Source organism: Callithrix jacchus, chromosome 8 (genome assembly GCF_049354715.1).
Source record: "Callithrix jacchus isolate 240 chromosome 8, calJac240_pri, whole genome shotgun sequence".
Classification (NCBI taxonomy): domain Eukaryota; kingdom Metazoa; phylum Chordata; class Mammalia; order Primates; family Cebidae; genus Callithrix; species Callithrix jacchus.
Window position 1 is genome coordinate 137,163,536 of NC_133509.1, and position 14,551 is coordinate 137,178,086.

At 51.5% G+C, this 14,551-nt stretch overlaps 1 protein-coding gene across 15 annotated transcripts in view; it reads right to left on the bottom strand.

Moving 5' to 3' along the window:
* The window catches only part of MOK (MOK protein kinase), a 51,649-nt gene that overhangs the window by 4,556 nt on the left and 32,542 nt on the right, over nucleotides 1-14,551 (bottom strand). For 6 of the 15 annotated variants that reach the window (XM_017977340.4, XM_078335787.1, XM_078335790.1 and 3 more), the window contains 8 exons: nucleotides 9,551-9,629; nucleotides 9,401-9,449; nucleotides 8,511-8,689; nucleotides 6,552-6,653; nucleotides 5,504-5,677; nucleotides 4,689-4,803; nucleotides 2,496-2,696; nucleotides 1,933-2,414 (listed from right to left, as the gene is read on the bottom strand). In XM_017977340.4, coding sequence (XP_017832829.1) covers nucleotides 2,334-2,414; nucleotides 2,496-2,696; nucleotides 4,689-4,803; nucleotides 5,504-5,677; nucleotides 6,552-6,653; nucleotides 8,511-8,689; nucleotides 9,401-9,449; nucleotides 9,551-9,629 — 980 coding nt within the window. In that variant the 3' untranslated portion in view covers nucleotides 1,933-2,333. Of the gene's footprint in view, nucleotides 1-1,932; nucleotides 2,415-2,495; nucleotides 2,697-4,688; nucleotides 4,804-5,503; nucleotides 5,678-6,551; nucleotides 6,654-8,510; nucleotides 8,690-9,400; nucleotides 9,450-9,550; nucleotides 9,630-14,551 lie in introns of those variants that run through there. The other 9 variants (XM_078335789.1, XM_078335792.1, XM_035261551.3 and 6 more) reach the window with 7 other exon arrangements.

The following is a 14,551-nucleotide window of genomic DNA, read 5'->3' on the forward strand; positions in this document are numbered from 1 at the left end:
TGGTGCGATCATAGCTCACTGTAGCCTCAACCTCCTGGGCTCAAGCAATCCTTCCACCTCGGCCTCCCAAGTAGCTGGGATCACAGGTGAGTGCCAACACACCTGGATAATTCTTTGGCATTTTTTAGAGACAGGGTCTCCTTATATTGCCCAGGCTGGTCTTGAACTCCTGGGCTCAAGCGATCCTCCTGCTTCAGCCTCCCAAGGTGCTGAGATTACAGGTGTGAGCCACCACAGCCAGCCGGGTCTAGAATGCTTAATCCGGTCATCTTACTCTGTTTCCTGTCTGTCTGTGGGAAGTGGCAGGTAGAAATCTAATACCGGGACAATGATTATGTACAGATTTGAGCAGTCTGGTCAGATGACCCAGCATGTCTGAAGCTGTCGCTGGCCCCAAGATGGCATCACGTGCTGATTGGTTTTCGCTCTGCCTCAGCCCCATCTGTCACCCTTCACTGGGTTCTGGACGCACTTCGCACTGGGCCGCCGCTGTACTAATGCCGTCAGATACACCCCAGTTTACTGTAGATGCATCTGTGCCAGGAATAAATCTTCATTTTTATGATGCTGTTCCTAAGATTGGTCCGTAGCCAAGTGGTCCAAGATGGCTTCCAAAATCTGCCTCGTGACTCCCGCCACTGCCACCGTGGACCCCAGCGTCTGCACGCCACATTTGCTTTCTCACCAAGGCCTGCAGAGGAACTGTGAAGACTTTCCCTTCACACTTCATACACTTAAAGGGAATAACACGTTTCCCAAGTACACAAACAATCCTTGAACATGCCCGACCTTGAAGCCAGGCCTGGGGACAGGGTATGCCCCTTCCAGCCACAGTCCCCTGCCCAAAGGTCCCTTTTCTGACCTGAGCCCCGCTGCCCCCACCTCCACAGCCTTCTGTCCCCCAGCCCTCCCTGCTGCTGTGAGTCTGCCTCCCCTGTGACTCTGAAGCCCTCTGCAGAGGGAGAACAGCCATCCCCCGCCCCCCGACTCAGACACCTCCCCTACAGCGAGGGCAGCCCTGAACACTGCACGGGGGTCTCAAATGGGTATAAAAGGAGCTCAGGAAGAGGCCTGCATTGCACCCTGCTCTGAACATTACGGTGAGCCCCACTTCCCGGCTTGAATCTGCCCTTCTTGGGCTCCTTTGCTCCCATGTGGCCCAGAACGGGCAACTGTGCCCATGGACTCACTGCCCCAAGCTCTCGCCCTCTCCTCTCCCTCCAGCCTGCCCTCCCCCCTGCAGTCCACTGTCATGTCAGGTGGCCTGGGGCTGGGCCGGGGCCACTGGAGAGCACCTGAAGGAAGGGTGCCTTGGTTTGTCTCAGCACGGGAACAAGACGTAAACGCTAACCTGGGAAATTTAGATTTTTCAAAAATATACGGTTAAGTTTGGGAAGATGAGAAAAAAGAAGGAAGACCAAATTACTAGGTTACTTTCCAAGATAAAAGGGCTTGCGAGGCCTTGTCCCCTGCCCAGCAGCCCGGCCAGCGCCACAGCTTCTTTGCAATGTCCCCATCCCAGCCCTGGGGGGAAACAGGTTTTAGTAGGACATAAGGTGCCCACCTTGCTGGCGCTCGGGAAACAGCTCAGAGCACCACTGGCAGGCCAGGGCAGGGCTCCCTACTCCCAGGAGACAGCTGGGCACCAGAAGCTAAAATGACAGCGTGGCCACCTCGAAGCCCATGCTCAGAAGAGATGCTTCAGGCCTGCCCTGTGCCCCTCACCGCCTTGCCAGGCTGGTCACTGACAAGCAAAGAGGGCTCCGAGGACATGCCTGTGTGTGTTCCTGAATGGTTTTTCAAATGAAAATTAAGCCACAGCAAAGTCTTCCCAACAAAATCACCTTCCCTCGTGTGCCCACAAAAGCTAAAATCAAGGAATGGCTGGGAAGGACACATGTTGGACTCAGAGAATATTAGAATGAAACAGTGTAAAGACAGCTCATTCTTTAATAAAAGTGAGGGGTCTCCAGTAGCATCCCTGGTAAGATGTGATGTGCTCCGTGATTGATGCACTGGGACAGGCAGAGCCCACCTCCCAACCACACCTCACTAGCACATCCAGACATTCCTGCTCATTTGTTCTGATTCGTATAAAAAGTTACAAAATATTCCCTGCCCCTAATTCTTAGTTACGAAAACGAAAGAAAACCCTAGAAAGCGGTGGTTTTACAAATATATTAGCTCAGAACATCCAGGGCAGCTGCGTGGGCCATGGGCATGGGGGGCCAGTGCAAAGCTGCCGCAGGCGCATCCCAAGCCCTCCGTGGCATCTTGTGAGCAGATGGCGCAGGTGGGCCCAGTGTGTTGGGAAGCCAAGACAACCCCACTGCTCAGTACCCTCCACCTTTCCGTGTTATGGTGGGCAGGCGACACTGCTGCAGGCCAGGCTTAAGGTCCTTCCGTGGATCTGTCTGTCAAAGAAAAATGACCAAAAATGGAGTGGCCGCCTGGGCTGGCGGGAGAGCAGCAGCGCAGAGAGGCTGTCCCTCTACCTTCTTGCTCGCGCCCATGAACTTCAAGGGTCTCAGCACCGGCACCTTCCCCCTTGTTCCAGCTCCAAGCGCAGACTGCAGTGCGGGGCTGGAGTAAGACGCGAGTTTGGTCAGCCCTGGAAGCTTCAGTTTGGGCAGCTCCATGGTGTGGGCTGGCCCTTCTCCCTTGGGATGATCGTCCTCTTGCTTTAGCAACTGTTTCTTGAAACAGAACAAAGGCCAGTGGGACATAAAATGCTTTGCCCTTTACGGAAATTAGGAAAAACGCAAGAGGCTCTTTTGTACTCTTGCCTAATACAATTTCTTCACCATGAGATGTGACTGGGACACATCTACCAGGTCCCAGACACCCCAAGGGAGCGGCTGCTCACTAGAGTCCTGGGCAGAGGCCAGCACCAACTGTGAGCTGAGGAGCCAGTGCGGGTCGCAAAGCGTTCCCGGGCAGTGGCGCCCACCCCGCCTCCTGCTCCAGCTCCAGGGCCTCACCCTGATGTGCCTGCCGCCTGATTTTGGGCAGCTTGTGAGCTAAGAACGGTTTCACTTTTTTTTTTTTGAGACAGAGTGTTGCTCTGTAGCCCAAACTGGAGTGCAGTGGTGCAGTCTTGGCTCACTGTAGCCTCAGCTTCCTAGGCTCAGGTGATCCTCCTGCCTCAGCCTCCCAAGTAGCTGGGACTACAGGCGCGCACCACTATACCCAGCTAATTTTTAAAACATAGATGCAGTGGTGGGGGGAGTGGTCTCGCCTATGTTGCCCAGGCTGGTCTCAAACTCCTGGCCTCAAGTGATCCTCCCTTGGTCTCCCAAAGCACTTGGTTTACAGGTATGGGCCACTGTACCCAGCCAGTTTTTATATTTTTTAATAATTTTTAAAAAATGTTCATGGCATGTGAAAATGATGTGAAATGCGAATTTTGGCGGCCCCAGTCATGCTGCAGCGCAGCCCGTGTGGTTCATGTGTTGCCTCCAGCTGCTTTCACACTGCAGCAAAGTGGGGACCGTAACAAAAGCCCCAGGCCACAGGGCCTCAAATACCTTCCCTTAGAGAAAAGCATGAGACCTCGGATGAGACTGAGGGTGGGGACTTGGGTGAATGCCAGCTGGGAGTGACATCAGGGTTTGAAGCAGACCCTCTGTCCTGGAGGGAGCGGAGGCAGGGCGGGGACAGTAGTGAGGAGGCCATCTGTGGTGACTTGGGCAAGGTGAGGAGGAGGCAGGAGGCCAGAAGGCAGAGCCCCTGTGGATGAAGGAAGGGTGCACAGGGGGCCTGGCAGTTGACGCGGCTGCCTCCCTGGGGGGAAGGCCGTGGGAAGCTACAGGGAGAAAGCGTGTCTGGGGGAAACGTCAGGAGATGGGGTTTCGGCAAGTCTGTCTCCGGGACACTGAAGTGAAGCTGTAATCGGTGGCCGGCGGGACACAGGAGCCTTGCTTTCTGGAGAGCGGCCTGGCTGCAGCTCTGCATTACCAGGTCCTAAGCGGGCAGGGAGCACTCAGTAAAAGCTGGGAGGAGTGAGTGGAGGCAGGGACGATGGGACAGATGAATGATGGAAAGGCACGTGATCACACTTGCCAGCCCAGCATTGGGAGACTGGGGCGACCCTGCCAGCAGATGCCACAGGGCTGCACTGCGCTAGGATGCCACACGGTAGGTGGGAAGGTGATGGCACTGCAGAAGGAAGCTGGCATCTCTCAACCCAAAATGTGCACCACCTCCACTGATGGGACGAAGTGCTCATCCAGGCCAGGCAGACAGTGTGGCCTGCCTAGGACATGGGGCCTGTCACTGGCTAGGTGGGGACTTGGGCCAGTGCTGTTATCTTCTTGAGGCCTCCCTCCAGGGCCACTGTGAGGGCACAGTGAGGCAATGTCTGCACAGTGCTTTGGCACAGAACCTGGCACCTGCATGTGGTCATCAGGCAGACACAAAGCCCGTGCAAGGGTCCCCCTCCAGCCTGCTCACACGGGATTTCCATCATCAGTCCTGAGCTACTGGGGCGGAAAGGGCTTAAGGAAACAAAAGGGGGTCCCCGCCGTTTTGACACATGGAGCCAACCATTCGCATGCTGTTCAGGCCTCAACTGACAGCATGGTCTGCCAAGGCCTCCACGGGCGGCATCCTCAGAGAGACACGGGCCACCCCGGGGTGTCCAGTCCCCGCCGAGCCAGGTGGTCTCCAGCTCCAATTTTGTTTAGTACCTGCTTTCTGCCGTCCTTTGAAATCTGCCAGCTGTTACTGAGTGGTTCCAGTGCCATAGCGTGCTCTGAAAAGCAGACTTTTCTGCGGCTGCCCAGGGCCCGCATCTCTGTTTTCCTACGAGGAAGGAGAAGAGAATGGGGCAGCTCCGCTGAGAACCAGAGCACAACCCGTTTAGCTTCTTTGTCTCCGGTTTGTCTACTGTGAGTCGTCACTAGCTCTTCTTTTCCACGTGAGCTGTAATCAGGCTTTTTTTTTCCTTTTCTGTCTCAGCCTGACAGTCTCTGGGCCAGGAGCAGAGCTGGCTCCATGAACCACAGGCACTGCCTACCCAGGGACTCGCAGTTTGGGATGAACTGTCACCTCCACGGTTGCACACACAGGAGTGTACGGAGGTATGGAATTAGAGGATCTCAGGGCAGACACGTCTTAGATTTGCATCCAGCAGGCACTCCAGTGCCAGGAAACATCCAAAATGCTCTAACATCTCAGAAGTGCTCACGCCGTTTATTTACAAGGGCTGCACGCCAGGCTCCTCTAGAAGGCTTACCACCTGTAGCCTCGGCACCAACCACAAGTGGCCAGCCAGCCCCGCTTTCCCCTGCCCTGGAGCTGCCAACAGCCTCATTTGGGGAGGATACAGCAGAACACAGCACGGTGGGGATCCCAAGGGGCCCTGATCACTCTTCAGGATAGACAGAGGGATTCCCAAGAACCAGGGACCCTCCAGAGGGCAGTGCCCCACCCAACCGTGTGCCCATGGGTCCCACCCGCCAGGTCCTGCCATCCTCCCCACAGAACCCAGGAGAGTGCCTACCTCTGTTCTTGGAAGTAAGGGTGCTGCAGGGCCTGGTGGGCGGTGATTCTCTCATCGGGATCATAGGCCACCATTGCATGCAGGAGGGAGAGGCATTGTGGGGACAAATTGGTTGTCAGTAGAGGTATTCCTGATCCCTTTTTAAAAGGAAAATCAAAATTCATAGCTCTCGACCTGTATTAAAAGCCCAATGATAATAAACGGTCATGCCGTCCCCGAGTGCACCGGCGGCTCACTGTCAGGACCGAGGGCCCTGCGCGGAAGGGAAGTTATGACTCGGAGTCTATGCCTGTCCCAGCCACTGTATGTGCCCCACCAAGAGGGACCCCTGAGGTGGACGATGGGCTGTGTGTGGCAATGAGCTGTCCGTGGTTCATCGACCCTAACAAACACCAGTGGAGTGGGGTGCTGATGATGGGAGGCTGTGTGCGCATGGGGCCAGGCCTCTACGTGAAGCTAAAGCTGCCCTTCAAAGCCTTACAAAAGGGGATCTGTGATGCTGGAGATGTCAGAAACCCCTTTCCTGTAAAAGACAAATACCACCTTCCTGCATGAGAAGAATGAAATAAAGTTTAATGAAAAAAGAAGAGTCCAAAATTGTCACCACCTCCTCCCTCCCTGGGATCTGGAGGTGCTAAATGCTGCTGGCCCCCTCGGCCCACAGGCCCTTTCTGGGAAGTCCCAACTCCCCAGCCTCAGCTCCATCAGAATGACTCCTACAAGTCCGGGAACACCTCTTCCAGGGCCGTCCCGCCAGCAGCACCATGGAGAGCTGCAGAAAGCCCTTACCCGCTGCGCCCCTGCGGTCTATGCATTTCCACCCAAAGGCTTCTAAGTTCTGCTTAAACCATTCAGGGAACAGAGCCTGACTCCCTGCCCCTCAGAAAGCTGGTGACAAATCTCTCCGTGATGCTCAAAGAAGAGCTCACCTTTGAGACCCCCCGAGTAATGGGCTGTCTGAGCAGCCACTCACTGGCCGTGGAGGGCTCGCCCTGACGCAGGTCCTGCAGGGGAGTGAGTCCACATGTGCTCACAGCACAACACTTACTGTTTGAACTTGCTGAGGGTCTTCTGAGCAGGTGTGCCTATGACATCGTGGATTTTTGAGATTTGGTCCAATTCATTTGCTCCAGGGAAGAGGGGCTGCAGACTGGAAGGGCATGACAGGAGGCACCGAGGTCATTACATGGCCTCTCCATTCTGCCTGCTTCCTCCCCCACCCCACCCGCCACCCACAGACAGGCTCACTCACACAAAACACGAGGAACTGAGCCTAGCTGCTCGTGCAGACCCTCACCGCAGGGATGCGCCCCTCTCCCTTGTGCTCGGCCTTTGTTTCCACTTTACCAACAGGTCCGACATGTTCTTTTTTTTTGGAGACAGAGTCTCACTGTGTCGCCCAGGCTGGAGTGCAGTAGTGTTATCTCGGCTCACTGCAACCTCGGCCTCCCGGGTTCAAGTGATTCCCCTGCCTCAGCCTCCTGAGTATCTGGGACTACAGGTGTGCACCACCATACCCAGATAATTTTTTTTTTTTTATTTTTAGTAGAGATGGGGTTTCACCATGTTGGTCAGGCTGGTCTTGAACTGCTGACCTTGTGATCCTCCCTCAGCATCCCAAAGTGCTGGGATTATAGGCGTGAGCCCCCGTGCCTGGCCCTGACTTGTGTTTTCTAAGAGGCAAAAGACAGCCACATTCCGACATCTGTCCAGCACACTGTCTGCAGTGAAATATGACGAATTCGTACTAACCATAATAAATAACCCCACAGTGAGCCTCCCATCAGCCAAGGGGAGTTTTGCGGACAAATTCGGGGTGAGGCAGGTCAGGTTTTGTCACCAAATGAGTCCCAAGAAACCTTTTGGTTTCCAGAGCTTTTATAGTTTTGGAATTGTGGGGAAAAGACTTTAAACCTGTATAAATAAATTTAATTCCTATTACATGTCACAAAGGTCTGAAAATACCCTCTGGTGGCAGGCCTAGCTTCTACTCCAGAAAACGGCAGGATCTCGTGACTAAAGGAGAGAGGAGGAAACAGCTCCACGTGGGAGATGAGCCTCAGCCCAGCTCGGCAGCTGGGGCGCTGGGTTGCCCTGTGTGCCAGTGGTCCTGACACCTGCCCCTCCAGATGAACTCACAGAACCTGGGCTCATGAGAAGGGATTCTCAGTTGACACTCTGGCCTCGGTGAAATTGCCAGTCGGCTTTCCAAAATGAAAAGTTATCAGCATGAACCGTCTGGATCAAAGGAGGGTGTGTCCTCAAGTGCACGTCTCTCCGCATTTCTGTAGTGGCTGAGCAGCTGGGACCAGACTTTGGCCCCTCAGATGCGCCGCCAGACCGTAACCTCATTGCCACCTGCTAGAGGCCGCCGGCAGCAAGCCGCGCAGACCTCCACCCCCGTGAGCCTCTTCAGCGCAACACCATTCACCTCTGAGTGGGACCCGCCCCCTGTCGCCTCATCCCTGGGCCACTGCTCCTTCCCAAAGGCTGAGGGGAGTGAGGGGTTTGGAGGCTGGAGCAGCGAGGGCTGGGATTAGGGCTTTCTAGAGTTCAACTGTGCCACATGGTACATCATCCTCACACCAGTGGCCAGGGCACCCTACCTGATAATGACTGCACCTCTCAGGGGAGGCCCGAGTCACCCCTCCCCATGGCAGCCCCAGGAGGGGCAGTGGGCATGCTTCCCCTGCTCCAGGGCAGCAGCCCCATCAAGCCCCTCACAGCAAGCCGAAAGAGGCAGCTCCAACACCGCTGGAGGGTGTGTGAGGGAGAACTGAGGGTTGGTGCTCCACTCTGGGAAGGGCAGACAAGGACAAATATTTGACAAAAGTAAAATGAAAGCCTGGTCTGCCTGCTGTTAAATTAAAAACAATTAAACAAAAACAAAACCTGGACTTCAGGGGAAGGAGCGCGAGCCTGGCTGCTCCACCCTCCCGCCGCAGGAGCCAGGCAGGAGCCAGGCAGGAGCCAGGCAGGAGCCAGGCAGGAGCCAGGCGGGCGCTACCTGGCGATTTCGTAGAACACGCAGCCGGCGCTCCACAGGTCCATCTTGTATGTGTAGAAGCCGTCAGTGAGGAGACACTCCGGGGCCCGGTACCAGCGGGTGGAGATGTATTCCGTGTACGGCGGCTTGGAATAGACGCTCCGGCAGGAGCCAAAGTCCCCTAACTTCAGGACATCCTGCTGCAGCGGGAGAGAAGCAGGACAAGTAACGTGTCATGTAATACAAACCACTCCAAATGCTCAGGCGCCAGCGGGACAATTACTGGCATCTAAAGTAGTCTGTAAACACAGACCGCTGGCGTTACGAGCACCTGGAAGCGCCTCTGCAGATGAGGAAGTGATGTTTCTACAGTGGAACAGGTTTACAAATATTCTGCGTACTTCCAAATGCCTACAGGTTTTGAAAATGGTTAGGTCGTGGCGCTTCTACAAATGAACGACAGACACTAGCGGTCTGCCCCGTCACGCTGCCGGCCGGCCGGGCGAGGGCTCTTTAGCCACGAAGCCTCAGAGGAGCCTGCTGACAGCCAGCGACCGCTGGGAACAGCAAACTGTATGCCTTAACCACAGGGGGTTTAGTGGCTTTCGAGTGAGATGGACCTGAGCTCGAATCCTGCCTCTGCCACATCTACCTCCACGGGGTTTCGAATGGCCATCCGAATGGGGTTCATTTGGTCTGCAGTGTTTGAAGGGGACCTTCTGTTATTTTCTTCCAGGTGCACAGTCAGCTATGTTGCTGGCATTTATTAAATAAAACCTTTTTTTACAAGCTGAGAGGAAAAAAATACCGTAACAAACAAGCTGTCCAGCTACATGGGCTGAAACCTCCTCCGGGGGAAGTTTTCTATCAGCCTTTCTTCTGATGCCCGGCTTTCCTGTAAAGGCTCTTACCTTTATGAGGATATTCTCTGGTTTGACATCTCTGTGAAATATTCCATTTCTGCATTCAGCATAAAAGGAAAAATAAACTTAATCACACTTATTGATTCAAATGTTAACACGTTCTATTAATTTCAGGCTGTCGCATCTCTAGGAGTGTACCTGTGAATGTGGTCGAGGGACTTACACAACTGGTACATATAGTGCGTCACTTTCTTTTCTGATAATGGGTATCTTCTCCCTATACCATCAAGAAAACAGGCAAATATGGTTACTGATGGTACATATCCTCTTTTCTGAAATAAAAATAATCCATTTTTATTTAACAATGCGGGAAAATCTAACTTCCCCTGTGAAAAATCATCTGAAGTAGTCTTAGGAAATATGTGGTGTACCTAAAATATACTATTTAAAACTCCATATATTGGCCGGGCACGGTGGCTCACACCTATAATCCCAGCACTTTGGGAGGCTGAGGTGGGTGAATCACTTGAGGTCAGGAGTTTGACACCATCCTGGCCAACAGAGCAAAACCCCGTCTCTACTAAAAATACAAAAATCAGATGGGTGTGGTGGCAGACACCTGTAATCCCAGCTACTCAGGAGGCTGAGGCTGGAGAATTGCTTGAACCCAGGAGGCGGATGTTGGAGTGAGCCGAGATCGCACCAGTGCACTCCAGCCTGGGCGACAGGAATGAAACTCTGTCTCAAAAAAAAAAAAAAAAAAAAAAATTCTGTATACTGGCATGCTCTCATTTAAAATTACACAGCGCATGTGTTTTTAAGGGAAAATTACTTTTGTTTTCTTTTTGACAGTCTATAAAGGTTTCTTTCACATCCTCAACTAGGTGTTAGGAACACCATGTAATTTTTAAGACTGCTGTCAAATTTGGGGAAACTTCCGCTAAGTTTCTTTCATATCTGAGCTATAAAATTTCATATTTCAAGTTTTCTATGGAGTGAATGCTGTTTAATCTTTGAACTGACCATATTCAGAGTATTCCTAGAAGACACCCAAAATGAGACGGCCAGCAATAATGTGACTATTAGTACATGGAAGAGACGCAAAGCACAAAACCGTATCCCAGCCACCCCTAACGAGACTCCAGACATGTCCGAGGCGCTCCACGGTTACTCTCAAAGGGCAAGTATGACGTGGGAGAGGTCAAGATACAAGAGATGGCGGTCTTCACTTTGTGGCTAAAATATCTTATTTTTGCAAATTTAACCAAATATATAAAAATGGTGAAGGCACCGGGCAACCCAGCCCTATCAGCTGCACGGTGACTCCGCCTGTGCTCCAGCACACATGGTTTTTCTGAGTTTTGACACAGGTAAAGCAGGTTTGGGAAACGGCCAATTAAAAAATGAAGAAACAATCGATAGACGTTATTGAAGAATGACAGAATTGTTAGTATTTTTTTATTTTCATTTTATTTTATTTTTTGAGACGGAGTTTTGCTCGTTCCCCAGGCTGGAGTGCAATGGCGCGATCTCGGCTCACTGCAACCTCCGCCTCCTGGGTTCAGGCAATTCTCCTGCCTCAGCCTCCCGAGTAGCTGAGATTACAGGCATGCGCCACCATGCCCAGCTAATTTTTTGTATTTTTAGTAGAGATGGTTTCACCATATTGACCAGGATGGTCTCGATCTCTTGACCTCATGATCCACCCGCCTCGGCCTCCCAAAGTGCTGGGATTACAGGGGTGAGCCACTGCGCCCAGCCCTATTTTTTTTTCTTTTTAATGGGCACGTAGTAATTGTACCTATTCATGGGATCCAGAGTGTTGTTTTGATCCGTACATACAATGTGTAAGGATGAAATCAGCGCAATTAGCACGCGCATCACCTCCAACACTGGCCACAGCTCTGTAACAGTCAGAGCGCGTGTGCTATGGTTTCAGTGGGAATAGCACTGAGCGATGGTCGCCAGAGTAGCACGGTATGACAGCCTCAGCCAGCCTCCGTTGATGATGAAAATGTTAGGAGTCACTCGTAAACCCAGTGTTCCGCTAGGCTTTCCTGTCTGTGGAGATTTCCACTTTAAAGGGGGCACATCACAGTTCAAGAAGCAGTTCATTCAGCTGCTTTCAGTTCCCAGTCCACAGGAGGGGCCATTTAGCGCATCTGGCGCAGTGCCTTGCGGCCATCCTATACTCAGCACCTGGACTGGCTGTGCCTTGGTGCCCATGGTTTTCTCTACTATGTTTGAAGACTCTTCATACCACACACCCAGCATCACAGTTTACCCTTGTTCCAGAAGATGTCAACTTTACTTGATTTTAATTTTCAAAGTGTGTGTTTTAAGTCATTAAGTTTGAAATCTGCACAGCAACATGTTTACCTAACAATTTGGAAATCCACTTTCTCTCCATCAGCACATATGGCATTTGACCCTTTTGGTCCTAAGTTTGCAATTTATTTTGAAAATTAAAATTATTCTTTTTCTCTACTTAACTGTTTAAAATATATAAATAGAAAGTAATTTTATTTATTTATTTATTTATTTTTTTGAGATGGAGTTTTGCTCTTGTTACCCAGGCTGGACATGGCGCGATCTCTGCTCACCGCAACCTCCGCCTCCTGGGTTCAGGCAATTCTCCTGCCTCAGCCTCCTGAGTAGCTGGGATTACAGGCAAGCGCCACCATGCCCAGCTATTTTTTGTATTTTTAGTAGAGACAGGATTTCGCCATGTTGACCAGGATGGTCTCGATCTTTTGACCTTGAGATCCACCTGCCTCGGCCTCCCAAAGTGCTGGGATTACAGGCGTGAGCCACTGCTCCCGGCCATAGAAAGTAATTTAAATTGTAAAATGTCTAGGTGCACTTAACTTTTCTTTTTCTTTTTTTTTTTTTTTTTTTGGAGGATTTTCACTCTTATTGCCCTGGCTGGAGTGCAATAGTGTGATCTCAGCTCACTGTAACTTCTGCCTCCTGGGTTCAAGTGACTCTCCCTCCTCAGCCTCCCAAGTAGCTGGGATTACAGGCGCCCACTACAACGCCTGGCTAATTTTTGTATTTTTGGTAGAGACAGGGTTTCACCATGTTGGCCAGGCTGGTCTTGAACTTCTGACCTCATGATCTGCCTGCCTCAGCCTACCAAAGTGCTGGGATTACAGGCATGAGCCACCGTGCCTGGCTGCAATGAACTTTTTTCATGTAATATTATCATCTTTTTATTGTTTCACATAATTTATCATTAATTTTACAGAATTAAAATAAAAAGAATCAAAAGTAAGACTTTTATCAGCTTTCCCAAGCTTGAGGAATTCTGGAATCTTGTTTGATTAATATCTATCTACAGGTGAAAAGAAGGCAACTTTCCCCTTCACACATGCAGCAGGAGGAGCTGCTGGAAGCTTGTCTCATCAGGTGTTCCTGGGTCTTGCCATCAAACCCAGTCTCACTGCACCCTGACTTAGCCTGGCACTCAAGACACCCTGCAACCAATTCCTCTCCACCACAAGGTTCTTGGACTCCAGTGAGTGGGTTGCTAAGACACAGACTGCCCCTCCCCGTCTTCACCCACCACATTTCTGCTTCAGAAGGTCTGCAGTAGGGCCCCATAAGTGGCCTAACAAGAGCCCAGATGCAGCTACTAGTCCCGGGTCCTCGATTCGAGAGAACCATGGGCCACCACAGCCTTCTTGTTTATCGGATGCTGAGGTGAAGTCACGCGTGCACTCTTCTCTGGACGCTCCCAAAGCTCTCCTGTTTAGTACTTACCTTCCTGATGTTCCACCCTAGGAATGCCCTTCTCAGCCACGTCCACGTATTCAAATCTGACTCACATCATAAAACTGTCATTAGAGTCATCTGAACTTGGGAAACGTGGAATCTTTTAGGAAGAGTCTATCCAATCTTCATAATCACCTAGGAGTCTTTTAAAAAGCAGATTTCGGCCAGGTGTGGTGGCTCATGCCTGTAATCCCAGCATTTTGGGAGGCCAAGGCAGTTGGATCATGAGGTCAGGAGTTCAAGACCAGCATGGCCAAGATGGTGAAACCCCAACTCTACTAAAACTATAAAAATTAGCCAGGTGTGGTGGCAGGCACCTGTAATTCCAGCTACTCGGGAAGCTGAGGCAGGAGAATCGCCGGAACCCAGGCAGCAGAGGTTGCAGTGCACCGAGATCACACCACTGCACTCCAGTCTGGGAAACAGTGAGACTCCATCTCAAAAAACAAACAAACAAAAAAAGCAAGGCCTGAACCTAGACCTAATGGAGCCACAAACGGGAATGGTGGCCAGGAATCTGTGCTTCTCGGATGCCTTCAGTCCCAGGTAAGAGTCCTCCTCAGGTGCCCGGCCTTCCTGGCCTTCTCAGGTCTCCTCCTGGAAACTCCCTATTCACAGCCTAGGGGTAAGGAGGGGTTACTGTTAGAGTGGGGTATCAGGGCAATAGTGTAGGCTCCGTGGTCTGAACAGCTGGAGACCACACCTTTGCCAAGGAAAGCACTGCCTACCCACTCTCCACAAGCTTCTCCAAAACTTTCCGGGTCTAAGACTGTATCTGGTTCCATCAGATTTTTGTTTTCAAACAGTAAGTAAAATAGAGTGCAATTAACAAGCCACTCAGAAGTTTCTCATATGCCCCTTAGTGATGCCAGTGACCACAGCACTTCTCTCATCTGCTGTAGCTATCCTGACCAAGGTAATTTTTTACAAGTTATTTTTTACCAAATAGTCTCGTTAAGAAGACGCTAAGGGGCTGGGCGCGGTGGCTGTAATCCCAGCACTTTGGGAGGCCGAGGTGGGTGGATCACGAGGTCAAGAGATCGAGACCATCCTGGTCAACATGGTGAAACCCCGTCTCTACTAAAAATACAAAAAAATTAGCTGGGCATGGTGGCACGTGCCTGTAATCCCAGCTACTCAGGAGGCTGAGGCAGGAGAATTGCCTGAACCCAGGAGGCGGAGGTTGCGGTGAGCCGAGATCACAACATTGCACTGCAGCCTGGGTAACAAGAGCGAAACTCCGTCTCAAAAAAAAAAAAAAAAAAAAAGAAGACGCTAAGGAATGTCATATTTAATACTAGTAATTTAAAAAAAATAAGTGAACAGTGATAAACCATGGCATTCCCTGCACTCACCACTAACTAAAGGAATACAGCTGCCAATGTGGCCTGCATCCTGACGGCAACCCAGCACACACCCCTCCCA